Raw genomic sequence first — 25,992 nt, 5'->3', positions numbered from 1 at the left:
CCAGCTCCCTCTGCCCCATGTACATCTTACTCCTCCCTTCTTTCTAGTTTTCTTGTTTTGTATTGTCTTGAATTAGAAGACACTTACGCAGGGCCATGTGGAGGTTTCTGTTTAATCCTTGCCACTTGTCCTTCCTGCTTTAACAATATTTCCTGGATGTTTAGTCATATCTCAGTGATACTTTTGTAATAATATCAGCTGCCATTTATGGAATGCTGACCATGTGCCAAAGGCTGTGCAGAGTACTGTACTTCCATCTTCTCTTTTAATTTAGACATTCTGTGAGGTATAGGTAATATCTTCATTTGAACCCAGCTGGGATTTGAACTCAGATCCAAATTCAAAGCCTTTACTTGACACCAGACACTACAGGAATAGCAGGAGCTGGAAAGACGGGCAGCATGAAGGCATCAAAGCAGCAGAAGCAGATTCGGAAAACTCAAGTCTCAAATTCCACTCCGTCTTTACAGCCCTCGTGCGGGTTAGAGGATCTGCTTCTAGAACACCAGGATTGTCTCCATTTTCCACTGGAAACACTTAGAGTGGTTCAGACAGGTGATCTGAGCTTGTGCCTACAGCACTGGGTCACCACAGAGCCTGTGTGAGCCCTGGCTTGGCATCTCACTGAAGAGCCTACTTCTCTGAGGGGAGGGGATGGGGTAGGCGGGGCATGTGGTGTGTCCTATGGCTGGAGAATACCTTCCCTACCAGGCTGCAATGATTAAAATCTTCGCAAATTTAACACAGTAGGCACTCAGCATATGTGCTGGTTCTCAAGTCCTTCAAGAAGGCTGTCTTTAGTTGATGTGTATTCAAACAGTAGAATCTTGCTTTTCTAGCTCCACTTGAATCCAGACTTAATGTTGAGAAGACATGAGATGCAACTCTGTGTTGGCTCCTGTCCAATCCTGTGAATCATACCAACTCTCATAAGTTTAAGCTCAGAGAGAACTGGAATTTGAGGCCAAAGAAGGCAAAAATATTTCCCTTTCCCATTCTTGAGTTCTTGATGTAATGGAAACAGACAGTCCTGGATTCAAATCCAGGCTCTGCACTTACCTGCTTGTTACCTGCTGATCTCCATCATGGAAAGACCTCCAGTTATGGGGCAAAGTACACCTGGCCATTTTACGCAATCATTTATCCTTTCTAACGATGTCTCTGTATCTGCCAACAGAGGCAATAGCAGTTCTTGTCTTACAGGGTTGTTAAGGTTAGAGAGTAATGCATGTGGTACAATCAGGATCCAGTAGCAGCCGCAGTGAAAGCTCTGGAGCCTGTACATGAGCTGTTCATTCATTCAGGGCTCTGGAAATTGAAGTTGAACAAGTAGTCCCAAGTTTGAGTTACTTATCCTTTCCCCTCTGCAGCAGGAGGGCAGCCAGGTAAGGTAGCGGTGGGTGCTCTGCCATAGGCCAGAGCAGGTATGGGGGAGAGCCTTGCTAGGCAGTGGAAGGGCCAAGTACCACCTAACCCAGCCCGATCGTATTCTACCGCCAAAGACCCTGGCGCCAAACAGTGTTGCTTCAGCTGCTAGTAGTTAATACTCCTTGACTTGGAAACGTCCTCAGCTCCTGGGAGCAGTATGGTGCCACGAGGGCTCACGGCTCACCCCCTTAGTCTCTCTGCGACTGGGATTCCCAGGCACCCTACTCTCAGCCCAATTTATCGTCCTTCAAGGCTCACCAGGCTGTGGGCGCAGGGCCTGGGTGTGGGGGTGGAGGGTTGTGGGGGGGGGGGGGAACTTTTCCGGGAAGGGGCACAGCAGTGCCTTGGCTCGCTGCCCAGTTAGCCACGGCCCAGGACCCCAAGGTAGGAGAGTGAACGGAAAGGTACTCTTGCCTGGAGCGGTTGCAAAATCCTCTGCGGGGAGGGAGGTAGAACTCAGACGCACTTGGTGGAAGGGGCCCTCTCTCCCGCCCGCCCTTCAGGTGCTGGGGCCTGGAGGGGGTCCGGTTCCACTTGGGAAAGCTGGGAACTAGGAAGCGTCGCGGGCTAGGCACCCCGCCTTCCCAGTCTCCTAGAGAGGGGTGGGGGCGTGGTACGGCGGCCCCGCCAGGGCGGAGAGGGGTGAGGGGTCTGTGCGGCGCCTCTTCCTCCGGGGGAAGTGGGGCTCAGACCGGTCCAACGCTGGGAGGGGCAGGCCCTCCCTGGCCCGCGCCTGCCGGGACCCTACGCCTGTGTCCGGAGGAGGCCGGCGTCCAGCAGATGCACGCGGGGGGGTGGGGGCGGGGGAGAGGCGGGGAGGAGAGAACCCACAACAAAACTTGCGTCGGTCGCCGAGCGCACGGCTCGACTTGAATGGAAGGAGCCCACGCCCGCGGAGCGCAGCCGAGACTCTGGAGAACGCGGTCGGCCGGCGGGGCGCAGCAGGTACCGGGCGCAGGCGGCCGGGTGGGCCGAGGGCCGGGACCTGGCTGGGCAGCGGACTCGGACTTCCCGCCCTGGTGCGGTGGCCCCAGCAGCTGGCCAGGCGGGGCCACGCATCTCGCCCCCTCAGTCAGAGCCCTACGCGGAGGGCGCAGCCGAAGAGATCTGCCTCAGGGGGCGCGACCCTCCGCGATCCCGAGCCGGCAGGGGCCTGTTCTCATCTCCGGCGGGAGGCTGGTCCCAGCCCCGGCCCCTCCCGCTGCGCACATCTGGAAAGAATCTGCGGGCGGATGGGAGGGGGGAGTGGAAGGACGCGGGCAGGCGACAGGGAACGCAGGGGGCAGGTGGAGCCCGGGAGGGTAGAGTCCTGTACTTGGAGCCTGATCGCTGAGCATGCCCGTGTTTTTCCACGTCAGATCATCCCAGGTAGCCCACTCTTCGACCCCTTTACAGACAGAGAAACTGAGGGCTGTAGCGGGGCAGAGATCTGCTCCCAGGACGCGCGGACAGGTGAGGCGGAGCCCGCGCGTCCCTGTCCCAGCCCGCTCTGGGCTTGACTCCTCAGCCCCGCGCCGCGCAGTCGCGGAGCCAGAGCTCTCAGCTGGGGCCCTGGTGTCTGTTTGTCTATCCGGGTGCCTCCCCGCTGGGACCGCGGGACTGAGAAGGGGGTTGGGGGATAGCGGCGGAGTGCAGTCAGGGGCGAGGCCGGCGCGCCCCGGCGGAGGCGCTCAAAGCTCCCAGGCTGCAGGTCCTTAAACCTCCAGGCTGGCCTGGGCGGGGGATGCGATCCGGCATTAGAATACCTGATGCGCCGTCAGGTGGAAGAGGGGGTGGCGGCGAGCTGCTGGTGGCCTCCGGGGCTGGGGCTGAGCGGTAGCTGCAGCCTGAAGTTCAGGAGAGGAGCAGACGCAAGCGTGCTTGCGGCAATGATCGTCCGGATCCGAGTCTGGGATGCACAGAAGGATGCGCACCCTGCACCTTGCAGAGCATCACGGAAAGATGGAGGGCCACACAAACTGGAGCGTCTACCCTTGGACTTCAGGCTGGTCCTGGAAAGTGATGCTGTGGTCAACCCAGCTACAGAAGGCCCCACTGGGAGCCCCTGGGAGGTCATGTCCCCTTTTAGGGTCCAGGGCCAGCCTATTCAAGTTAAGAAATGTCAGATTCACATGAATGCTTTCATGAAATCTTGAGGGAGCATCTTTGTCCCTTCTATCTGAATCTTGGGACAGGGGTGACTTAATGGTTTCACCTTTAGGCCTGGTAGAGTCCTGTATAAGAGCTCTGACCATGATCTGCTTAGAACCCTTGATAGCTCCCTATCAGCAACCCTTTAAGTGCCTGATGCCCTTGGAAACTTGTCTCTCCCTTTCCTGTTTACCCTTCCTTAAACACACCTCCCTCTTTACCCTCCGCACATTGTGCCTTTGCTCATGACTTGCCCTCTGCCTTGAGTGCCGTTTCCTCCCGTTCATCCACCAGAATTCCCTACTCAGTCTTCAGGACCGGCCCAAAGCTCTGAGCAGGAGTCAGAAGACACAAAATCTAATCCTGGCCTTGCCTTTAAAACACTAATCAGTAAACTGAGGAAATCAGACAGATAATAATATTGTAGATCTTTCCAACTCTGCCTTTCACAAACACATTCCTTCATTCAGCAAACATTTCCTGAGCACCTGCTCCTTGCCTAGGGAGTCAGGGAAAGCTCAGCTGAGCCCTGAAGGGAGCTGCGGGAGCATCACAGAACTCCCTAACCCAGCAGGAGCGGCTTCCCAAGGCAAAGGCATTAGAGTAGCAGCTTGCTGGGGATGGGCAGCAGTGGGAGCTTCTTTGTGCTTTAGCTTTCTCCTCTGCAAAGTAGGAAGACTAACTCTTAGTCTTGGGATTTCTGTTGTGGTCAGTAAGATACAGCTGTTGGGGCCCAGCACAGAGCAGATGCTCAGCAAATCTTTACTGAATTTGAGTGGAGGAGGGAGGTGGTGCTGGGCTGAGGATTGACCTCCTGATTTGGATCTCCTTTCACCTTCCTTCTTCTAGTCCTGCCTTAACCCCTCATTTAAGCGGTTCTGGGCCTTAAGGTTTGGTTCCGGGGGGGTGGGGTTGGGTAGGGGTGGGTGGGTGGGTGACAGTGGGTTCCAGCTATTTCCACAGTAACAGTAACCCCAAGCATGTTGCACTTGCTGGGTGCCAGCATCAGCTGGGCATGTCTTTTCACTGACTCCTCATGAGGAGCTCTTATCTCATTGCCTAGACTAGTAAACAGAGGCTCAGAGCACTGAAGCGACTCATCCAGCAGTTCAAATTGGAACAACTCCCACAGACTGAACTGTCCCTCTCGCCCAACAGTGTGAGCTCTGCTCATCAGGACAGCTCACTCTGGGGACTTCCAAAGCCTCGAAAGGCTGTTCTTCCACACACAGCTCCAACATGGCTCAGCACAAAAGAGGGACTTGGGGGCTTATTTTGCTCCACATTCTTAGAGAGACAAAACAAAAAAATTGAGACTCAGATGGGTCAGTGATGTCACCAAAGTCACAGGCAAATGAGGTGGTGGAACTGGAGCTACCCAGGATCCCAAGGCCCTGAGGGTGGCTGGCCAAGCTGGAAGAAGGGGGACCCAGAACTGGGGCCACCACTCTCCAAGCCTTGTCTGTTACTGCTCCCACTCCCTTGAAACCACCTCTTCCTCTCCATCCTGCAGTTCAGCAGCTCCTCCCACCTAGACCAGTCTTATTACCCCTTGCCTGCAGCACTGCACAGCCTCTGTGAGCTCCCCGCTGGTCCCTCCATAAGCCTGCCTATTCCACACTCCAGTTCTTCAATAACCTCTCATCTCTCCAAAGATAAGGGATACTCTTCCTAATCTAGCTTTTGACTTTTTTCTTGGCTTGGACTATGGCCATTGCCCAGTCCTCCAACGCCCACCAGACACTCTAGTGAGCTTTGTAGAGGTCACATGGGTACTCTTGCCCCAGGGCCTTTGCACACACTGATGCCCTTGCTTGTATCACCCATTTCCTTTTGCCTGATAGTCATCCTTCATGGCTAGATAAAGCATTGCTTTTTCTTGTCTTCTTGGCCTCAGGCATACTTAGGCCTCCTCTGGGCCCCTGTGGACTCTAGGTTCCCTCTATCACACCTCTGATGACAGTGGTATTATAATACTCAATTTACACAAAATGTCTAGACCAGCGCTGACCAGCAGAAATATGAGAACCACCAATGTAAGCCATGTGTGTGACATAAAATTTTCTAGAAGTCATGTTAAAAAGAGTAAAATGAAACAGGCAAAGCATTTTTAAAAAAGTAATTAATTTATTTTTAACTGGAGGATAATTGCCTTACAATATTGTATTAGTTTCTGCCATATAGCAACATGAATAAATATGTGCCTTCCCTCTTGAACCTCCCTCCCACCTCCCACCCTGTCCCACCCCTCTAGGTAGTCACAGAGAACTGGGTTTGAGCTCCCTGCGTCATATAGCAAATTCCCACCCTGACATCTATTTTACATATGATATTGTATATGTTTCAATGCTACTCTCTCTATTCATCCCATCCTCTCCTTCCCCCACAGTGTCCACAAGTTTGTTCTCTATGTCTGCATCTCCGTTCAGTTCAGTTCAGTTCAGTTCTGTTGCTCAGTCATGTCTGACTTTTTGCGACCCCATGAACCGCAGCACGCCAGGCCTCCCTGTCTACCACCAACTCCCGGAGTTCACCCAAACCCATGTCCATTGAGTCGGCAATGCCATCCAACCATCTCATCCTCTGTCGTCCCCTTCTCCTCCTGCCCTCAATCTTTTCCAGTGTTAGGGTCTTTTCCAATGAGTCAGCTCTTCATATCAGGTGGCCAAAGTATTGGAGTTTCAGCTTCAACATCAGTCCTTCCAATGAACACCCAGGACTGATCTCCTTTAGGATGGACTGGTTGGATCGCCTTGCAGTCAGTCCAAGGGACTCTCCATTACTATCCTGCAAATAGGTTCATCAGTACCATCTTTCTAGATTCTATATATATGTGTTAATATATGATAGAAACAGGCAAAATTTTAATAATTTAGCTCAAAATATGCAAAATATTGTCCCATAATACTATAAAAAATAAATGAGATATTTTATGTTATTAATATTAATGAGATATTTTACATTTTTGTAGTTTGAAATCCATATATATTACATTTTATACTTATAGCACCTCTCAATTTAGTGTAGCCACATTTCAAGTACTGTTAGCCACATGCAGCCACTATATTGAGCAGTACCCATATGAGGTTTTTAAGGGCAGCAGACATACCTGACTCACTTGTTTGGGTCCTCAGTGCCCAGCTGTGCTTGGCCCAGGGAAGGGCTCCATGGCTTTGTGGTTAAGACCCAGGCTGGGACCTTGGCCTTGCCACTTAACAGCTGTGTTATATTGGCCAACCCTGTTGGGTCTCAGCTGCTTATCTATAAAGTAGGGGTGATAACATTTTCAATCTGCTTCATAATGTTCATATAAATTAAATATTTATATAGATAGAGTGTACAGATCCTTACAGATGCAAAACTGAAGGTGAAAGAGGAGAATTAGCTGGTCTAGTGAGTGTACAAGATTTATGGGGAGGATCCTTCTTCTTGGCCTCCTGCTCTGATTGAATCTGGGGCCTGGGCCTATGCCCATACTTCGCCTCCCAGAGTCTGGATCTGCAGTGGGGTCAGACAGGCGGCAGGCAGGCTAGGGAGACTCAGGTCTAATGCAGGTGGCTCCAGGGGCTGGAAGCTGTTGAGATAGCTGGAGAGTTATAACGTGCCCTGGGAATGACGATCAGTAGACTGGCCAAGGATTTATTGCCCATTTGGTCAGGGTGCGAGGCAGAGGGGTGTGGTAGGGCAGGCAGGGCCAGGCTGTAGCATGCATCCACTGCTGCTGCTGATAGAGCCTGAGAGCCATGTGTACTTGGGCCCCCTGGTTCTCTGCTGCCTCAGGGGCCTGACTGCTGAGGCCTTGTGGACCTACCTATGGGGTCAAGCTAGCCTGGCTGCCAGCCTTCTCTCTCCTCACAGCTTTCTTTCTGGGGCCTCATGAACCTTTTACAGGGCTCATGTAAGCTGGTAGGCAGTGGTTATTTTACTGGGGTCTGCTGCCTTCTGGAGACTAAGGGCAGGGACCTTATCTACTTTACCTGTATTCTCCGGGTCTAGCACAGGGCTAGGTGGGGCCTCACCTTCGAGAGCTGGCTGAACCAACGAGTGAGGCAAAGCAGTGTCTGAAATACCGCAGCAGCCATGGAGCAGCAGAATTAGCTGAAGAATGGAATGTGCAAATCTTCAGTGAGGAGGTGGGCTTAGCACTGGACCAGGAAGGCACAATCAGGAGCTACTCACTGGAAGGGGAAGAAACAGGGGGGTTCTGAAGCAGACAGTGTTGTGGTTGAGACATCAACAGTGCCCATGGATCGGATATTATAGTGGAGCTAACTATCAGGGAGCTAACATTTATTGAGCACTTACTGTGTGCAGTACCTGCATCCCACTGACTCTCACAGTCTCCCCAGTAGGAGAGCTCTGAGGCCACCCAGTTGGATGGAGAGGAATGTGAGGTTTAGAGGGTGGCAAAGCTTGCACAGAGTCACAGGACTGACGAGGACTAGAGCAGCGCTCACAGCCCCGGCTCTCTGGCTCAGAGCATGCCTGCTTAACCAGACACCGGTATCATCATCAAGCTCCCTGTTTGCTCAACCTCCCAGACCCAGCATCTCGTCAGAGCCTTCGAACAACCGGGCTGTGATCCCTGGGCTCATGGTGGGAAGAGATGCTCAGGCTGCAGAGTGGGTGTGCCCAGGCTTGGACGCCTGTCGTGTACCTGCATTCGTAGGCATCACAATAGTAGGAGCAGCCTCATCACCCAATGGGTGCCGGGGGCTTTGCATCTGCTCTCTTGCTGACTCCCTCCAGGAGTTGTGAGGTTAGATCTCTTATCTGCAATGTAAGATGAGGAAACCGGCTCAGCAAGGTCAGAGTCACCAAGCAGTAAAGGGGGACCTCACCTGGGTGTGTATGACTCCAGAGTCCGTGTACCAGAGTGACCGCTTGTCCCAGCTTACCACACCCCAGAGATGTTTGCTAAGTGAGTCTCTTAAAGGGAACTCCAGGGACCAGCCCAGAGCTAAGCCATGCCCATGGCTGCCTGGATGATGGAATCCCAGCATCTTCCTCAATGGCCTAAGGCCATGCCTCTACCTTCTCTTTGCTGCCTTAGGGACCGTGCTGGGGAGAGGTCTCTTGCAGGTGGCAGTTGATCACATGAGCACTGTAGGTTCAGGTAAGGGCAGCTGAGGGTGCAAATACCAGAGACAAGACTTGAGGGTTTTTCAGGCAGTAGCAGCTCCATTCACTAATGACTACTCTGTGCCCAGCACACAGGGACAGAGAATGGCTCATAGCCCTGTGTGGGAGAAACACAAAACATCACATTTTCAACTCATGCCAAGCCCTGGGGGAACAAAGTGATACAGAGCCCCGGGGCATCTCATATTCCAGGGGACCTAACACTGGCGTTAGTTCTTGGAGAAACTCCTGATTGCACAAGAGAGGTGGAGGAGTGGCCTTCTAGGCAGAAGGAACAGCACTGGGAAGGCCTGGAGGGAGGAACACAAGACAGACAATAAGCAGGGCAGGTGAGTGTGGGAGCCGGAAGAGAGGCCGGGCCAAGTCCTGAAGATCCTGGAATGGCAATCTGAGGTGCTGGGACACCTCAGACCTGTGGTGTCCCAGACCTATTGCTGGCCCACCATGACCTGTGGCTGCTCCACGAAGGACAGCCCCCCTCCCCGCCCCACCCCCCGCCCCCCGACCCCAGCACTGCCTGTGCCAGGACAGCGAGAGCTCAGCCAAGTCCAAGCTAAGCCCTGAAAGTCCAAGTTCTTCCCAGGCCTCAGCTTTCCTTTCTGTGAAATGAGGGTACAGATCCCTTGAGCCCGGGCCCAGAGAGGGTTCCCCAGATCCAGGGTTTCGCAGATCTGCTTAAGGACAGGGATTCAGCTCACCTGTCCCCCCTCCCCGCGCTGCCGGAGGGCAGAGCTGATAAGGGGGTGTGGATGGGAGGGCAGCAGCCAGCAGAGCAGGCGTGTGCGGAGGACAGGGTCCAGAGGGGCTCTGCCCCGTGGCCTGGAAGGCCCCAGCATGACTTCCACGGGCCCTAGTCCCTTGGCCGTGCTACCTGATAGGTTGTCAGCCCCGGCCTCCGGGTGAGTCCGAACTGACCCCTCCTGCAGGCACCATGGCCCAGGGCTGGGCGCTGCTGCTCCTGCTGCTGTTGCCGCGGCAGCTGGGAGTGGTGCTCGCTGCCAGGACCCCGGGGTTTGGCCGAAGCGGCGCCCGCAGCCTGAGCCCCGAAGAGAATGAATTCTCAGAGGAGGAGCCGGTGCTAGTCTTGAGCCCCGAGGAGCCCGGGCGCGGCCCAGCCACCATCGACTGCCCTCGAGACTGCGCCTGCTCCCAGGAGGGGGTCGTGGACTGCGGCGGCATCGACCTGCGCGAGTTCCCGGGGGACCTGCCCGAGCACACTAACCATCTGTCCTTGCAGGTGAGGCTGCGGCGCTGTGCCAACGGTCACGGTCGCCGGAGGCTGCCCGCACATGGTGGCTCCCATCCCGGAACTCCTCCCCCCCGCAACCCCCACCATGGTCTTTGCCCATGGCCTCCCACCCTCCAGACGCAGGGCGCGAGGGCAGGTCAAACAAAAGGATGGCTCCACCAGGGGCATCCTGGCTCTGACATCCCCGGCACAGAGCACTGTGATGTTACGACCTGCTTTGTCTCCTGGGAGGAGTCTGGGTTGAGGCTGTCAGTAGAGTCAGGACCTGTCTGAGATCCGACACAGACCCGCCCTCAGCTGACCCTCTGGGAAGACAGGGTACCCCAGATACCATTACGGACCAGAAAAGTGAACACACAGGAGACCCCTGAAGAGCACCCTGGGGGGTCCAGTGCTCTCCCCAGCTGAGGCCCCATCTAGATTTCAGAACCTCCGGAAGTGGGACACAGCATTCCAGATGGGAACTCTGGGGGCACTGATGTGACCGTAATCACCCTCGTGTAACCCTGAGGGACAGGGAGGGGCTGCTGCCCCTGTTTCCAGAGGAGACCAGGCCCAGAGTAGGACAGTGACCAGCCCGGAGGAGACCAGGCCCAGAGCAGGACAGTGACCAGCCCGGAGGAGACCAGGCCCAGAGCAGGACAGTGACCAGCCCGGAGGAGACCAGGCCCAGAGCAGGACAGTGACCAGCCCGGAGGAGACCAGGCCCAGCCCAGAGCAGGACAGTGACCAGCCCGGAGGAGACCAGGCCCAGAGCAGGACAGTGACCAGCCCGGAGGAGACCAGGCCCAGAGCAGGACAGTGACCAGCCCGGAGGAGACCAGGCCCAGAGCAGGACAGTGACCAGCCCGGAGGAGACCAGGCCCAGAGCAGGACAGTGACCAGCCCGGAGGAGACCAGGCCCAGAGTAGGATAGTGACCAGCCCATGGTCACGCAGCCCCCACGGGTCTGCACTGGTGGTGGTGGGAGCCCAAGACCAAGGTAGCCCCTGAGGGAAAGAGGCAAGCTGAGGACAGGACTTACTGTTGGTTCATTCACCAAGTAGCTCCTGTGTACCAGCTCTATGCTTCTGGTCCTGTGTGGGCTTCTGGGCAAGTAGGGAGGTCTAGGACATGTATTGCTGGGAGGTGCTCACTGTCTCTCTGGGAGGCAGAGACCTAAACAGGTAGAAAGAACAGACAGAGATGGAAGGACTAGTGCTGTGAGGCCAGAGCAGCTCCTAGTCCAGCCCCCAATCCAACCCAGGAAGGCTTCTGGAGGAGGTGCTACCTGACCCAGGTTGTAAAGCATCCCAAGGGGAAATGGGATCCACTGGGCCAGGAACCAAAAGTGGGTTTCTGGCTTGGGGAAGGGGAGAATGGGCTGGGGACACCTGTCACTAAGTGGGAACAGTTCTGGAGGGAAGACAGCATTCTAAGTTTGAACTGCCTGTGGATATCTGTGTGTGTGTGTGTGTGTGTGTGTGTGTGTGTGTGTGTGTGTACGCCTGCCTCTTACAAGGGGGCCCACACCTCTGCTGTGGTTACTGCTGTGCCTGTAACAGCCGCACCTGGGCCTGGCTCAGAGCTAGTCCCCAGGGGCTGTCCACCATGGGACAGAATGCCAGGGGAGGGGCCCAACAGAGGGACTGGCTCCTGGGAATGGACTGAGGTGGGTGCAGGCATCTAATGGGGCAGGAGCCCTGGGTACCCCCTGGTGTTGCCTCCTCACCATCCCCACCTCTCTCCCCCTAGAACAACCAGCTGGAGAAGATCTACCCCAGGGAGCTCTCCCGGCTGCATCGGCTGGAGACGCTGAACCTCCAGAACAACCGCCTGACTTCCCGAGGTGAGAGATCGCCCAGGGCTGGGGGCTGGGACCCCAGACAGGAAACTAGGTGCCTATGGGGAAAGCCCTGCCCTCCAGACCCTGGCATGTGGGAAAGAGCAGGCCTGGGCTGGGTTGGCTTCCGGACCCATGGCAGGGGCTCCCTGTGGTTGCCTAACAGCCACTGCTGTTTGTTTCTGAGACTGGGGAGTCTGATCAAGGGAGAGGCTTCAGAGCAGCTCAGACTCCAGAGTCCGAGGAATCACAGAAGGCCTTTATAATCAAAGAGTGTAGAATCCTCAAATTTTAAGTTTTTTTTTTCTGATGATGAAAATAGTTTCTAATTATAGTAGAAAATTTGGAAATATAGAAATTGGAGTACAAAAAACCCCACTCATTATCCTGCCACTGCCACCTGAAAAGTGAAAGTGAAAATCGCTCAGTTGTGTCCAACTCTTTGTGACTCCATGGACTATACAATCCATGGAATTCTCCAGACCAGAATACTGGAGTGGGTAGCCTTTCCCTTCTCCAGGGGATCTTCCCAACCCAGAGATTGAACCCAGGTCTCCTTCATTGCAGGCAGATTCTGTCAGTTGAGCCACGTGAAGTTCATCACTATTGACATTTTGGTATATTTCTTTTCATTAAAAAAAAAAAAAGCATAATTTATATACCATAAAGTTTATTCAACTTAAAGGTACAATCTAATGAGTTTTTATAAGTTTATATGTTGTACAGCCATCACCACAATCCAGTCCAGTCCTTTTACTTTGTGTTTTTAATTCATAGCTGTACTGATAGTATCGATACTATAACTGTTATAATTGCTTTGTTTCACTTAGCAGTTAGCTCAGCAGCATTTCTCATGTTGCTGAAAACTCTCCCCGGCCATCATTTGACACAGGGTATTCCGCAGAGGGATGCTGCACAGTTTATGTAACTGTTCCCTCTTGTTAGATACTTGGGTGAGTCCCAGGATCTGAGGGTCTGGGAGATCAGAACCAAGTGTCAGAGGCCGACCTCAGGACTGGAGAAGGGCCAGCCTGGCTGGGCTCCCAGTGACAGCTGGGTTCTGACACCACATATGCCAGATGGGGCAGGAGAGGGCCAGGTGCAGGGTGGGGGCGGGAAGGGGCTCAGAAGCCATTGCCTTGCCCTACCCTGCCTGGGGCTGGGTGTGGAGATTCTCTCTGACCCTCTGGAGCTGTCCCCAGGGGCACACTCCTTCTTGGCAGGTCCTCTGCCCTGTGGACTGATCTTTTGGGTGCCCATTCCCACCCAGGCTGCCCTGAGAAAGTGAAGGATCAGTCATCTCTCAGCAGACACTTGCCATCTACTCTTCTGAGCCTGGGCCTCTGAGAGCGGGACTGGGGGTGGGGTGGCCCTGGCCAGGCCTGTCGGGACTGGCTGGGTAGGGTTCAGAGCCGCATCTGCCCCAGGCAGTGCCTCCCTGTCCTGGCAAGTGGGGTGGGTGTGGGGTGGTCAGTGCTCACGTGCTCCCCTGTAGCGTCTCCTTCATCCAGGGCTCTGACTGATGCCTGTCCTTTGAAGGGCTCCCGGAGGAGGCATTTGAGCATCTGACCAACCTCAATTACCTGTACCTGGCCAATAACAAGGTGAGGGGCCCGCAGCAGGGCAGGGTGTCTGGGGCTGAGCTCAGGGAACTTTCACCAGGGCCTCTTTTGGGCCGGCTGCTGGGTTCCTATTGCTGCTCAGGCATGGTCCAGACCCCACACTTTAACACAGGGCTTCAGAGTGGTCAGATGATGAGCGAGGCCAAGGCCTACATCAGCATAGTGGGGTGAGAGCTCATCCCCATGGGGAGGGGGCATTGGAGGGATAGCATTTGAAGGGCCATGAAGGGTAATGGAATTTCAGCCAGAGGCCTCAAGGGGAAGAGCACTGCAGTAAAAGCGACAGCATGAGTGAAGGTACAAAGGCACTCAGCCTCACAGTATTTGGCCTGTCGCAGGGCTCTTTCCTGGCCCTTCTCTCTAAACTCCCAAGGTGACTATCTCCTCTTTGGTCTATAACACCCATCTACCTCAAGGCCACATCCAGAGGGCTCCAGGCTTTCCCCTACTCCCATGTGAGACTCAAAGATCCCCCTGCCTCCTCAGCATCTCCCCTGGATGTTTGATAGAAATAGAACTACCCGCTCCCATCACAGTCCTTTCTGTTGTCTCTCCATCTCTGGAAGGGGCATCTCCAACCACCTGCAACGCCACTGGTCAGAGCCATGAATCCCTGAGTGCTTCGCTCACCCACATCTGCTCTCACCACAGCTCCCCAACCCCCTGTCCTGCCCACCAGCATAGGACAACCCACCTTCTCATCTGTGGCCCTTCTCCTCAGAGCAGCCAGAGGGGCTTTTCAAAATCTTGCCCCACTCCCGCTCTACATCGTCCCCTTCCCACTTAAAAGCCTCCCATGGCTTCACCCTCTGCCCAGGAATAAACCCACACATCTCCCTGAGACCTGCAGACTTGGGTCCCCGGCCCTCCTGGCTTTCTTAACTCATCTCCCCACTGGCTCCCACCCCCAAACCTGGCAGACCGTCCTGCATGGGCCTCTGCTCACTGTCCCTGCTGTGTACTCTCCCACACAGATGGCATTTAGGGTGACGTCATCTCTTCTCCAAGCACCCCACAAAGTTGTTCATTGTCTTCTGTCTGTTTGAATTCCTGGCACAGCAGTGATCACTCTCGATACTTTTATTCCTTGTGTATCATCTTTTCCACTAGGATGTAAGCTTTTGGTGTGGGTGGTGTGGGCAGGGACCTGTGTCTTGTTCCCTAGGACATGTCCAGGGCCTGGAACTCTGCCTTCACATTGCAGATTTCAGGGAGTACTGTTGAATAAATGAAGGGTGGATAGCGTGGACTGGGGCTGGAGAAACGTGGGTGCTCACTGTGCCTGCACAGAGGGCCAGTGTCAGGGGCAATGAGGGGAGAGGCCAGGAGAATGGGCAGGGCAGGGGACAAGATGGAGAGATTTGAATGTCAAGCTCAGGACTATGGGGAGCCATAGAGGTTCTGGTTTTGTGTTACTGGGGACTTTAGAAAGATGGCTCTGGTTGCAGAGACGAGACAAACTGAAGGGGCTCAGATGAGCAGCAGGCAGTGTGACTCCGAGCCGGCCTCTCACCCTCCACTGGTCTTTCTACCCCAACTCTTCCTTTTCCAGCTGACCTTGGCACCCCGCTTCCTGCCAAATGCCCTGATCAGTGTGGACTTCGCTGCCAACTATCTCACCAAAATCTACGGGCTCACCTTTGGTCAGAAGCCAAACTTGAGGTCAGAGGTCAGAGGGGGACCGTGGGCTTAGGTTGGGGAGAGGGGAGGAGCTGAGGCAGAGGCTGCAGGCCCTGAATGGGGTACAGGCAACCCAGAGAGGAGGGATGGGTAGTGCAGTGCAGCCCTGATGCCCCATGCCCAGGGCTGAGGTGACAGACACCCAGGGCTGCAGGGGCACAGGGTCTGGAAGGCTGACCCCTAAAGGAGGAGGAGGAGTCAGTCGAGAGGCGAGGACAGAGGGTGATGTCTGGGGAATTGTGGGGAGCAGATGAGGGTATTTCCCTCCTTGCCTAGCCCCTGGGAAGGGAAGCCTCTTCCAATAGGCAGAGCTGCCCTTGCTGAGGCTGCTCTGGGTGAGGCCCCACAGCACAGGTATGTGAGCGGGTAGGGGAGGGGGTGCTGGGGAGGAGAAAGTGCTGACGGCCTCCCATGCCACTTTGTCCCTGAACCTGTCACCTCGATTCTCTCCATCCCCTGGAGAAGCCCGTGCTGCTGTGTATGGCTCTGTCCCACAGACGAGAAGACTGAGGCCCAAGAGAGGCCATACAGCAAGAATGAGCTGTATTGCCGATGGATTTCTCTTTGCATGGTCTTCCGTATAGAATGTTAGCTCCGTGAAGGCAGGGACTTGTTGGTTCTGTCCACTGCTGTATCTTTAGGATCTGGAACAGTCCTGGCACATAGGGGCACTTACTGTATGCTTGCTGAATGAATGAGGGGTCACCTCCTCTGAACCCAGATCCCGTGCTGGGCACTGGGGACAAAGAGGTGACAGGGATAGGATCCATTCTCAGGAGGTCCCACAGAGCTCAGAGACAGCTGTGTGGACAGGCAGGGACTCCAGGGCTGCATCACTTGGGGAACAAGTGAGAACCTTGAAGGTTATGGAGAAGCAGGGACTGGGGGTCAGGAAGTCTTGTTTCTTCCACTAACTTGTAGGGTGGTTTCTTCATCCTCTCGGCTATGTAGGGGGAACTGGATTTGGTGGAGTCTGAGGTTGTTGAGATGGGAGGAGGGTGCCCTGGGCCACAGGCCCAACCTGAGCAAGGTCTGGAGGCTCACCAGCTGAGCTGGGTAGGGATGGTTGAGTGAGAACCTGAGCCTCGCCCCCAGGTCCGTGTATCTGCACAACAACAAGCTGGCGGACGCCGGGCTGCCGGACAACATGTTCAATGGCTCCAGCAATGTTGAGATCCTCATCTTGTCCAGCAACTTCCTGCGCCATGTACCCAAGCACCTGCCGCCCGCCCTCTACAAGCTGCACCTCAAGGTGGGAGGGAGAGGGCAGGGAGGAGCACTGCCCGAGCAGGGGAGAGCCCAGGCCCACGTGGGCACAGTCGTGAGGCTGCGGGGCCTCGGGCACGAGCTGGGGGCACAGGCTCCACTGCGGAGAAGCAGAGACCCAGACACCCGGCCATCAGCCCCACACTGAGTACTTTAGGCTTGGGCCCCCTCCCATGGCTCCCCCAGACCCCTCTCCATATCTCATCCCAAGGCTGTGTCCTTGCCCCTTGACTGTCCCTCATGCCCCCTCCCCACCCTCCCATCTCTCAGAACAACAAGCTGGAGAAGATCCCACCAGGTGCCTTCAGCGAGCTGAGCAACCTGCGTGAGCTGTACCTGCAGAACAACTACCTGACTGATGAGGGCCTGGACAATGAGACCTTCTGGTGAGCTCCTGCCTGGGCCTCAGTGTGAGCTCTGCACTCGGGAGGCCCCTCCCAGGGCTCACCTGGCTGGGCCCTTGCCCACCTGACCCTGGCCAGTTTTCTCGGAGAAGGAACTTTAAGGCTTGTGCCTTTACTGACACTTCTGTCCCGAAGAATAGTGCTATGTAAGTCCTGCCCCAAAAAAGGCAAGGAAGTGTTTGCAGAGGCTGGCTTCTTGGTACAAAGTAGAGACTCAAGCATTCTCGTTGAAGGCAGATCTATTTTCAGTTTTTAGGCCCGGGGTAGCCTAAAAGGACAAAAGGCTTTAAAAGTCTTCAAACAAATCCTGTGTCAGAAACTTGCTAGATCCTTCTTACACCAATGTATCTTTGAATCAAGCCACTGAGAGGCTGGGAGAGGACTGAGTTCCCCAGTCAGCCAGTGGCAGAGCTGGGATGAGTTAGAAGAAGTCCCTGCCACCTCCCTTGGGAGTAATGTTGGAAACAAGTGCCACGTGGGCTCTTGTCCACCGACCTAATACCCCGCTTCCCTCCAGGAAGCTCTCCAGCCTGGAGTACCTGGATCTGTCCAGCAACAACCTGTCGCGGGTCCCGGCAGGGCTGCCGCGCAGCCTGGTGCTGCTGCACCTGGAGAAGAACGCCATCCGGAGCGTGGCCGCGGACGTGCTGACCCCCATCCGCAGCCTCGAGTACCTGCTGCTACACAGCAACCAGCTGCGCGCGCAGGGCATCCACCCGCGGGCCTTCCAGGGCCTCAAGCGGCTGCACACAGTGCACCTGTACAACAACGCTCTGGAGCGCGTGCCCAGCGGCCTGCCCCGCCGCGTGCGCACCCTCATGATCCTGCACAACCAGATCACCGGCATCGGCCGCGACGACTTTGCCACCACCTACTACCTGGAGGAGCTCAACCTCAGCTACAACCGCATCACCAGCCCGCAGGTGCACCGCGATGCCTTCCGCAAGCTGCGTCTGCTGCGCTCGCTGGACCTCTCCGGCAACCGGCTGCACACCCTGCCGCCTGGGCTGCCGCGCAACGTGCACGTGCTGAAGATCAAGCGCAACGAGCTGGTCGCCCTGGCGCGTGGGGCGCTGGCCGGCATGGCCCAGCTGCGGGAGCTCTACCTCACCGGCAACCGGCTGCGCAACCGGGCCCTGGGACCCCGTGCCTGGGCCGACCTCTCTGGTCTGCAGGTGAGGGGGCAGGGCCGTGCCCATATACAGTACTACTGGTCAGGCTGCCCTGAGCCCACCCAGCTGCTGGGCCCAGGAGAGGGGGGAGCAGGAGGGCAGGGCCTCTAGAGAAGGACCCGCTGGGCAGCCAGGGTATTACGGTACGGAGCCTGGTCCATGCCAAGGATCTGGCAGGCTCATGGTACAGCAGCACATGGCAGAGTTCAGCTGGCTGGCAAGCAAGAGCTTACCACCTGCAGGGACAGGCTTGCGGAATCCTGTAGGGACAAGGGAAGTTCATGGCTGCAGGTTGGGGGGGGGGCATTGTCCAGGAGGACTGAAGGACAGGGACAGTTCAGGTGGCATGAGAAAGTGGAGCTCACCCACCTGTGGGCACAGGATAGATGCCTGGAGAAGGCTGGGCTTGTGGGAGGGGAGGGTGGCAGGTGCCTGAGGCAGGCTAACCTCACCAGGCTGCAGAGTCTAGGGTAGTGAACTTGAGGCTTCTGGGACTGACCGGTGGCTGTGGCTCCTGTAGCCACAACCTGAGACAGGAAGGCTGTCTGGCCATGTGAACTGAGCCTCCTTGGTTACAAGTGAAGCCTCCCGACCCAGTGAGGGGCTTGAAGGGGAACCTCATTAAGGAACCTGGGAGGCTCTGCTGTTTTACCAGGCCCCCCTCTCCCAAATGTCCTCAGGCCTTGCTCTGCCCTTTTCCGCAGGGCTCTGCTCAAATATCACCTCATTGGGAGGTCTTCCTTCACTGCCTGCCACCTTCCTCTGCTTTGTTTTACATCATAACCTTCTTCCCTCTGAAAGTAGGTCATCTGTTTACTTGTTTGTTTCCTGCTCTTCCTGCTAGAACAAGGCGCAGGCGTTTTAGTCAGTTGTGTTCACTGCTGGACCAGGGCCCCGGCTGTGGGAGGCACGCAGTCCATGCTTGTCAGGGGAGCTGTCAGGGTGGGGGTGTCTGAGAGGAGTGCAGGGGAGAGGCCCTGAGAGTGGGAGACAGGGAGGTGGGGCTGAGCCCCAAGGGTTAGTGGTGGGAGGCGGCTGGTCCTACAGGAGCAGCCAGGGTCTCTCCCCACCCAGAGAGTCCTGCTGAGTGTCAGACACCAGGGTCCAGCCACCAGTGCCCATCTTTCTTGTGCCAGTTCTTAAGGGGCCCCAACCCTATTACCCTCTCCTCCATACCTGCTCCTCCTGCTGCATTGGCTAACTCGCTGAAGGAGGTGACATCCACCTGGGTGTCCACAGGAAATGTGGATGCTGCCCTGACACCCCCTCTTCCACGCCGTCTGACCTCCATTGCCCATTGTTACTAAACCTTCCCACTCTATCATGACGTCTCCCCATCTTTCCACTTTTTTCCATCCTACTGGACATATCAGAAAGTCAAGTCACCCCATTTCTTCCTGGTCCTCAGCTTCCTAGGAGCACTCCACTCCTGTCTTCCACATACAATCAGCTGGTATCTTGAAAAACAAACAAACAAACAAAAAAACAAAAACAAAAAAAAACCAAACATGCTCACTGTACACCCACCCAGAACCCTTCAGTGGCTTCCCTTTAGAACCCAGACCAGAATCCTGGCCATGACCTTCAGGGCCTGGCCTGCTTCTGCTCCCAGCTGAGCTTCTTGGTTTCCCAGATGCCCTGGACTTTGTTTATACTGTCCCCTTGGCTGGAAAGCCAGTGACACCTACTCACTCATTCATTCCACAAGCTGGTACTGAACCCTCACCACATGCAGAACCAGTTCTAGAACTGAGGACCTAGAGGGGATTAACACAAATCCAGGGTCACTGCCCTCCTAGAGCTTATCTTCTACCTAGGACTCAGCTCAATTGTCACCTCCACCAGGAAGCCACCACCTATGGGCAGGTGAAATGGCCTTCTGGGTGAGTCCAGTCAGGAAGGGGGTATCTGGTGAAGATCTTCCTCAGCCTGTTGGATCTTCGTACAAGCAGCGACTCTCACTGCTCCAGAGCTCCCACCTGTGTGGGCTGCTGTCTACTCCCCCGACCCCAATTGGGCTGGATCAGGCCCCTCCCCCGGCTGCCTTATCACAGCCCGGTTCCACTGCTGTCATTGTCAGATCCTTGTGTCCATCTCTCCTGCCAGCCTGGCTGGTGGGCACTGAGGAGGTCTAGAATGAATGAGGAAGTGCTGGATTCGTGTGGAAGGAACCCAGTGGGGAGCAGGGAGCCCTGCTGATAGAGAAGGTGACAGGGAGGATTCCTAGGTTGCCTGAATTGTGTGCTTCCCTGAATCTGGAATCTGGATTTATGGCCCCCAGTTCCCTGGCTCTGAGCCCCATCCTGTCAGGGTGAGGAGGGAGCTTGAAATGATGGAAGCCCACCCGTGGCTATACAGGTGTGTATCAGGGCTAGGGTGCTGACAGCCCAAGGTGCAGGCAGTGAGCCAGGCCCGGGCATGTCCAAGTCTCCTTCCTGCTGCAGTTGTGCTCTGCTCCCTGGGAAAACCACCCCATTTCCCTGGCCACCTGCTTCCTGGACTCTAGACCTGTGGTGAGTCTGACACTGACCAGCCTAGGGCCTGGTTGCCATGCCAGGGTCTCTCTGAGCCTTGAATCTTGACCCTCGGCCCCTGTCTACATGGCCCTGAGAGCCACAAAGGAGTAGCCCCGCCCCCATCCTCATCTGGCAAATTGGGTTGCACTTTAAAGACTGGAGGACACCTAGTCCCTGCCCTTTTGGGGTCTTTAGTCTGAGGGAGGTGACAGGTGAGTTAAGGAGGGAGGACTTTAGCACCCAGACACTATGACCATGAATTCATGTGGCCAGGTGGAACGAGCATGGTAGGAGATACACCAATTAGAACAAGTATTCGGAGTCACGAGCCCCGGCTTCCAGCCTTTACAGGCCCTATGGCCTGCAACAGATCTCTGAACCTCTCCAAGCCTCTGTTTTCCCATCTGGAAATGGGGGTAGTTATAGAGCCCGCCTCACGGGGTTATGAGATTTAGAATGCTCCGGGTCAGTGGGAGCTTGGCAAACTGTCAAGTGCCGTATCTGCCCTGCTCACCCCTGTAGCTGCTCGACATTGCTGGGAATCAGCTCACGGAGATCCCCAGGGGGCTTCCAGAGTCGCTGGAGTACCTGTACCTGCAGAATAACAAGATTAGTGCCGTGCCCGCCAATGCCTTTGACTCTACACCCAACCTCAAAGGGATTTTTCTCAGGTAGGAGGCCTGCCCCTGCCCCTCAGGGGGCTGCCCAGCTCCAGCAGAACAGTCAGGGCCCATGGGAACCACTCACAGGCAGAGGTCAGTGCTTGAAGCAGTGCTTCCATAGAGCAGAGCCCTGGTTACATCACAGAGCCCCACTGAGCTCCTGTTCCCTTGGCTCTCAAGGGTGAAAACAGTCCTGGCCAGCCCTGGTGAGGTTCACTGGTTTGTGAAAGGGCTTTGGAAACTTTAAAAAGCAGAACTTGTGGGCGTTCTTGATGTTCCTGTGGCAGGAAGGGACCACAGAGAGCATCTTCCCAATTTACAGCTGGGAAAGTTGAGGCCCGGAAAGCACAGGTGACTGCTGTGTCCATAGCTGGACAGGCTGGGCCTGGGCCTCAGACCCAGGATAGCAGATGTTCAGGTCCTTTCTGGGTTCTGGGGGTTTAGGATAATGCAGGAGACCCGGCTCCCCTAGGAGAGCAGAACCAGGGTGGTTCTTCCCACCATCCCCCTCCAAGTCAGACAGATCAGACAAAGGCAGCATGTGCACTCCCAGGGACTTTGTGGCCCAGAAGGCCCAGGCTGGGTGACATCGGGGTGCAGTGTGCCTCGGCTCCTGCAGGAGACTGAGGTACAGAGAGTTAAGGGGGTCTGAGATCAGAGCCCAGCCTTCCCCTTCCCGAACGTAAGTGCGTGCCCAACCCATTGTGGCCCTGGCCTTTCTGTGCCCCTCTACACCCAGCTCCAAGGTGACTTCCGGCTGGCCACAGAGCATCCTCAGACCTCCAGGTTAATGCCAACGAGCGGCAGGGAGCACTTGCTTGTGTCTGCCACCCCTAGATCATAGTAAGAGCATATATGGTGGAGGCCTTCTCTCCTCTGTACGGGGTCACCCTTCCCCACTGCAGTAGCCACACAGAATAGCTCAAGCTCCCTGTGATGGCCTGGACTCCTAAGCCCCTTCTTTTGTGCTTGCTGCATGTCTTCTTGGAAGGCCCGTCCCTTCCAACCCACTTCTGGGCTGGGTCACTGTGGGGACACTGTCGGGCTAATGGCACAGACCTCACATGGGTGCCCTGCACAGGTTTAACAAGCTGGCTGTGGGCTCCGTGGTGGAGAGTGCCTTCCGGAAGCTGAAGCACCTGCAAGTCTTGGACATAGAGGGCAACTTTGAGTTTGGTGACGTTTCCAAGGACCGGGGCCGGTTGGAGAAGGAAGAGGAGGAGGAGGAGGACGATGACGACGAGGAGGAAGAGGAAAGGCGGTAGTGACTGGGTGAATCGGATCTGACATAGGTGGGTGGTCTGTGTGGGGCGCCCTAGCCTGCTTCACCACATTCCTGCCCCTGACCCCAGTCTAGGGTCTTTCTGTCCATTCTCCACCCACTGTACCCTGCTTCACTGTTCATTTTGCAACTCTGTTAGAGCGCTCAGTGTGCTCAGGCCCTGGGTGTGAGGTCAGGGAAGATAGCATGCCAGCGGGAGGCCGGCCCATGCCAGGGCCTTGACCCACAGCGATGCATCCCTGATGGGACTGGGAGGGGGGGAAGCAGGGAATGGATACGGGGTCCCACGAGGAGGCTACTGCTGCAACTCAAGCCAGAGATGCTGGAGGTGGGCAGTGAGGTTGCAGACCAGCAGATGGGCCTGAAAGGAGGTCTGGAGGTGCAGACTTGAGGGGCCCAGCTAGTCCTGCTGGACCTGGGGTGAAGGAGAAGACAAGATCCCAGTTCTAGCCTGGAATTCTGGGTGAATGATAATACTTGGAGGAGCAGGTCTGGTGAGGGGAACGGTGAGTTTGGAGGACACTGGGGAACTGCCCAGGGTGGACTGGCTATTTGGATCTGGGGCTGCAGAGTGAGGTCTGGCTGGAGAGGGAGGTCCAGGAATTGTAGGCCTTGAAACAGTCCCTGGGGGACTGGAGGGGCTGGGGGAGCTCTCCAGGGAGAGAAGAGGGAGGGGGATGGCCAGCTGGAGGGGAGCGGCAGGAGGAAGGGGACAGAGCACCAGGGGAGGGAGGCAGAACTGCAGACAGCCCAGGACAGAGGGTCATCACACGTGCACGGAGTGCACCAACGTGCACACAGTCACACTCATCTAAACATGCACACACATGCACAAAGCAGACACTCAAACACACACACACATGTGCACACACAGATACACTTGCATGTACTTTATTGTGTATTTGCAGATGCAGGACAGGCACACCATTGCATATACTCATGTGTGCATGCATGTGAGTACACACACATGTGCCTCCCCAGGCACATATGCCCTTGTGTGCACATGTGCACACACACATATACATGTGCATGCATGTTATGCATCCGTGCACAGGAAGTGGAAGGAATGAATCAGCTGTGTGAGCGCATCAGAGAGAATGATGGAGCTGAGCGTGGCCACGGACCCACTGGACTTATCTATAGGGAGGTCACTGTGACCTTGTCGGGAGCAGCTTCAGGGGCTAAGAGAGTGGAGAAAGTGGCTGGAAAGGAGAGGGTTCAGGGAGTATAGACAAGTCTGTCAAGAAGCTTGATTATGAAGAGATGAGTGAGGCTGGTGGTGGGAAGGATGCATGAAGCTCAGGCAGGGTTCTGTTCTTGCTGGGCCTTTTTTAAGCAATGGAGCTGGTTTGAATGCCAATAGGGAGGGGCCCATGCTGAGGGAGGAGTTAAAAGCATAAGAGAGGAGAGCTGGGTGTAGCCACACCTGTGCAAGCAGGAGGAAAGACTGGCTTGCGCAGGGGGGTCAGTTCTGCAGAGGCTACAGTCACACGCAGGTCAGCGGCTTCGTGGCTAGATGTGAAGTCACACCCACCCGGTGCCTTCAGCCTTCTGGTTTCTCTGTGCAGCAGATACTCAGCAGACCAGGGTGGGTGTGGAGACGATGGCCATTTGGATCCTCCCATGGCTGAGGTTTTGGCCAGGAGTGTGAGACAGGAAGGCAAGGAACAAGGAAACTGAGGGTGCTGGCAAGAGAGAGGCTGTCTTGCAAATGCTGGGGCCCAGGCTGAAAAGGGAAGGGGTGCAGATGGGAGGGATTGGTCTCCTGGGGGAGGAGGTTGAAGGGTGGACATGGTGGTGGGGAGTAGCCAGGAGGGGAGGTGTGGTCAGGAGAGATACCAGAGTAAGCTGAGCTGGATCGCTATTAGGATGTTGAATTGAAGTAGGGTCTGAGACAGAGAGAAGTCTGAGTGGGGTTGAGGATCCTATGGGTGGAGGACATAAGGAGGAGGGAACAGGGGTCCAGTGGCAGAGAGAGGAGTGAGTGTGCTGGGCTTGGTACCTGATTGTGGAGGGCAGGCCCAGAGGCAGTGCTCGGGAGTCACTTTTCTTGACTCCTGGGCCCCGGGGCCTGGAGGTAGAGCCCCTTATCTCCATGCGTTGTCCTCTGGCAGAGCCAGGGGTCAGTGACTGGGGTGACTAGCCATTCAGTGGGGGTGCTGGGGCCCTCAGAAAGGCACTGTGGGTCCTGGGGTAGAGAGAATCTGCCCCTCTGGAGGACACTGGGCACAGTCAGCAGCTCCGGGAGAGGCCAAAGGGGTCCAGAGATTTCCAGTCCACACCAGGCCCACAGGAGCACCTCCCATGGGAGCCCCTCACTGGCTCTGGACTCCCAGGGCAACTCCCGCTCAGGCCAGCAGTTGCTTGACCCTGCCAGGGCCCCCAGCTCTAATCCCCTTGGCCCCGGCTGGGCTTGGTGGGCAGATCAGCCTTGGCCTCCCCTGACTCGCCCGCATGTTCTGCAGGACGACGGACCACTGGAGCCTTTCTGCAGCACGTGCCTGAGCCCTGCACACCCCCACTCTGCCTTGCTCACAGACACTCACAGCACAGTGCCCACCAGGCCCCACTCCACAAACAGACTGGACCCAGTCTCCCCTCCCCACCCCTTCCTGCAGTCCATCCACAGCCAGACACCCACACACAGCCAGCATCACAGCGTCCTCCAAACTTCCCCATGTTGGCCCCACACTCAATGCTGCCCTCAGTCCCTGAGTCCTGCAGACGAGGCAAAGGGTCTGACCAGTCCCAGCACTCATGGGTACCTGCTCCCTGCCCCGTGGACACATGTACACACACACACACACATGAGTTACATGCTCTTCTCGGCCTCTGCCACCAGCAGCTCTTGCCCCAGCCAGAAATGGCCAGCTCGCTGTCTGTCTGTCTGCCCCCTCTGTCTGTCCCTTGGAGAAGACACAGAGTTATCTCCATGCTGTCTGCGGCCAGGTGCCTGCACCCTCTGGATCTCACAGACTGGGTTTTCTTCCTTTCTCTCCATTTGGGGAAGGAACCTTCAGGACTGCTTCCTTGGCCCAAAACCGGGTCAGTCATTCCCCGCCAGGCCCTGGCCGGGCCCAGACACAACTTTGATGGACGAGCCCCACTGAGGCCAGAGGGAAGGTCTGAGGCTGCTGGGGTCTTGGGCTGGAGCTCGGCGGAGGTGGCGGGGCTGGGTGGAGCAAGAGCGAAGGGCCCAGCTGCACCGATGAGAGAACTTTTTTATTCTTTGGGCCTGAGGGGAGTTCTGGGTGCCTTTTTTTTTTTTTTAATTCTTTTTTAAGGAAAAAAAAAAGATAAAAACTTCAAAGCTGATTTTTCTTGTTACAGAAAAACTAATATAAAAGCATTACCCCTGTCTGGCAGCCTGTGGCCCTGTCTGTGTGTGCTTCCTGCCAGGTGCCGGGCTCAGGCCTGGCCGGCCAGGCGGGATCCCAGCACTTCAGCACTTTCTGACCAGCAGGAGTCAGCGCCGAGTTCACTTTTGGGGGCCCACAAATTCACCCCATAGAAAGAAGTCCAGGGACACAGGGTTTAGGTGAAGGTGAGGCGGCCTGGAGGCCCCTCAGCTCGGGGGGTGGGGTCAACAGGTTGGGCCGGGACCACCACACAAAGCC

General features: G+C 55.9%; 1 protein-coding gene and 1 long non-coding RNA gene across 5 annotated transcripts; one reads left to right on the top strand and one right to left on the bottom strand.

Annotated features, from left to right (window-relative positions):
* The first annotated feature begins 2,245 nt into the window (after positions 1-2,245).
* Positions 2,246-25,740, top strand: PODN (podocan). 4 transcript variants are annotated; one of them, XM_070468143.1, is made up of 12 exons: positions 2,246-2,373; positions 2,787-2,880; positions 9,627-9,937; positions 11,684-11,777; positions 13,311-13,375; positions 14,946-15,055; positions 16,169-16,325; positions 16,610-16,725; positions 17,261-17,918; positions 20,954-21,102; positions 22,175-22,385; positions 24,841-25,740. In XM_070468143.1, the coding sequence occupies exons 1-11, from the start codon at positions 2,302-2,304 to the stop codon at positions 22,356-22,358; spliced, it is 2,010 nt and encodes a 669-aa protein (XP_070324244.1). In that variant the 5' UTR covers positions 2,246-2,301; the 3' UTR covers positions 22,359-22,385; positions 24,841-25,740. The 4 variants fall into 4 exon arrangements, with proteins under 4 accessions (XP_070324244.1, XP_070324248.1, XP_070324246.1 ...); XM_070468146.1 differs by lacking the exon at positions 2,787-2,880 and adding an exon at positions 8,893-9,029 and having other exon boundaries at positions 2,357-2,373; XM_070468145.1 differs by lacking the exon at positions 2,787-2,880 and having other exon boundaries at positions 2,291-2,373.
* On the bottom strand, positions 6,673-8,896 carry LOC139035234 (uncharacterized). The gene is made up of 3 exons (XR_011487867.1): positions 8,216-8,896; positions 7,578-7,736; positions 6,673-6,819 (listed from the first exon to the last, which is right to left on the bottom strand). It is a non-coding gene; the product is annotated as an uncharacterized lncRNA (long non-coding RNA).
* Positions 25,741-25,992: the final 252 nt, after the last annotated feature.

This window comes from Odocoileus virginianus, chromosome 5 (genome assembly GCF_023699985.2).
Source record: "Odocoileus virginianus isolate 20LAN1187 ecotype Illinois chromosome 5, Ovbor_1.2, whole genome shotgun sequence".
NCBI lineage: Eukaryota > Metazoa > Chordata > Mammalia > Artiodactyla > Cervidae > Odocoileus > Odocoileus virginianus.
The sequence above is the reverse complement of the archived record's forward strand: the minus strand, read 5'-3'. Positions and strand labels throughout refer to the sequence as shown.

What these genes read in the sequence shown, in the direction of transcription:
- PODN (XM_070468143.1), top strand. Translation starts at nt 2,302, where the DNA reads ATGGAAGGAGCCCACGCCCGCGGAGCGCAGCCGAGACTCTGGAGAACG. An exon ending in TGTACCTGGCCAATAACAAG is followed by an intron (nt 13,376 to 14,945) that starts GTGAGGGGCCCG and finishes TTCCTTTTCCAG; the next exon opens with CTGACCTTGGCACCCCGCTT. An exon ending in CTCAAAGGGATTTTTCTCAG is followed by an intron (nt 21,103 to 22,174) that starts GTAGGAGGCCTG and finishes TGCCCTGCACAG; the next exon opens with GTTTAACAAGCTGGCTGTGG.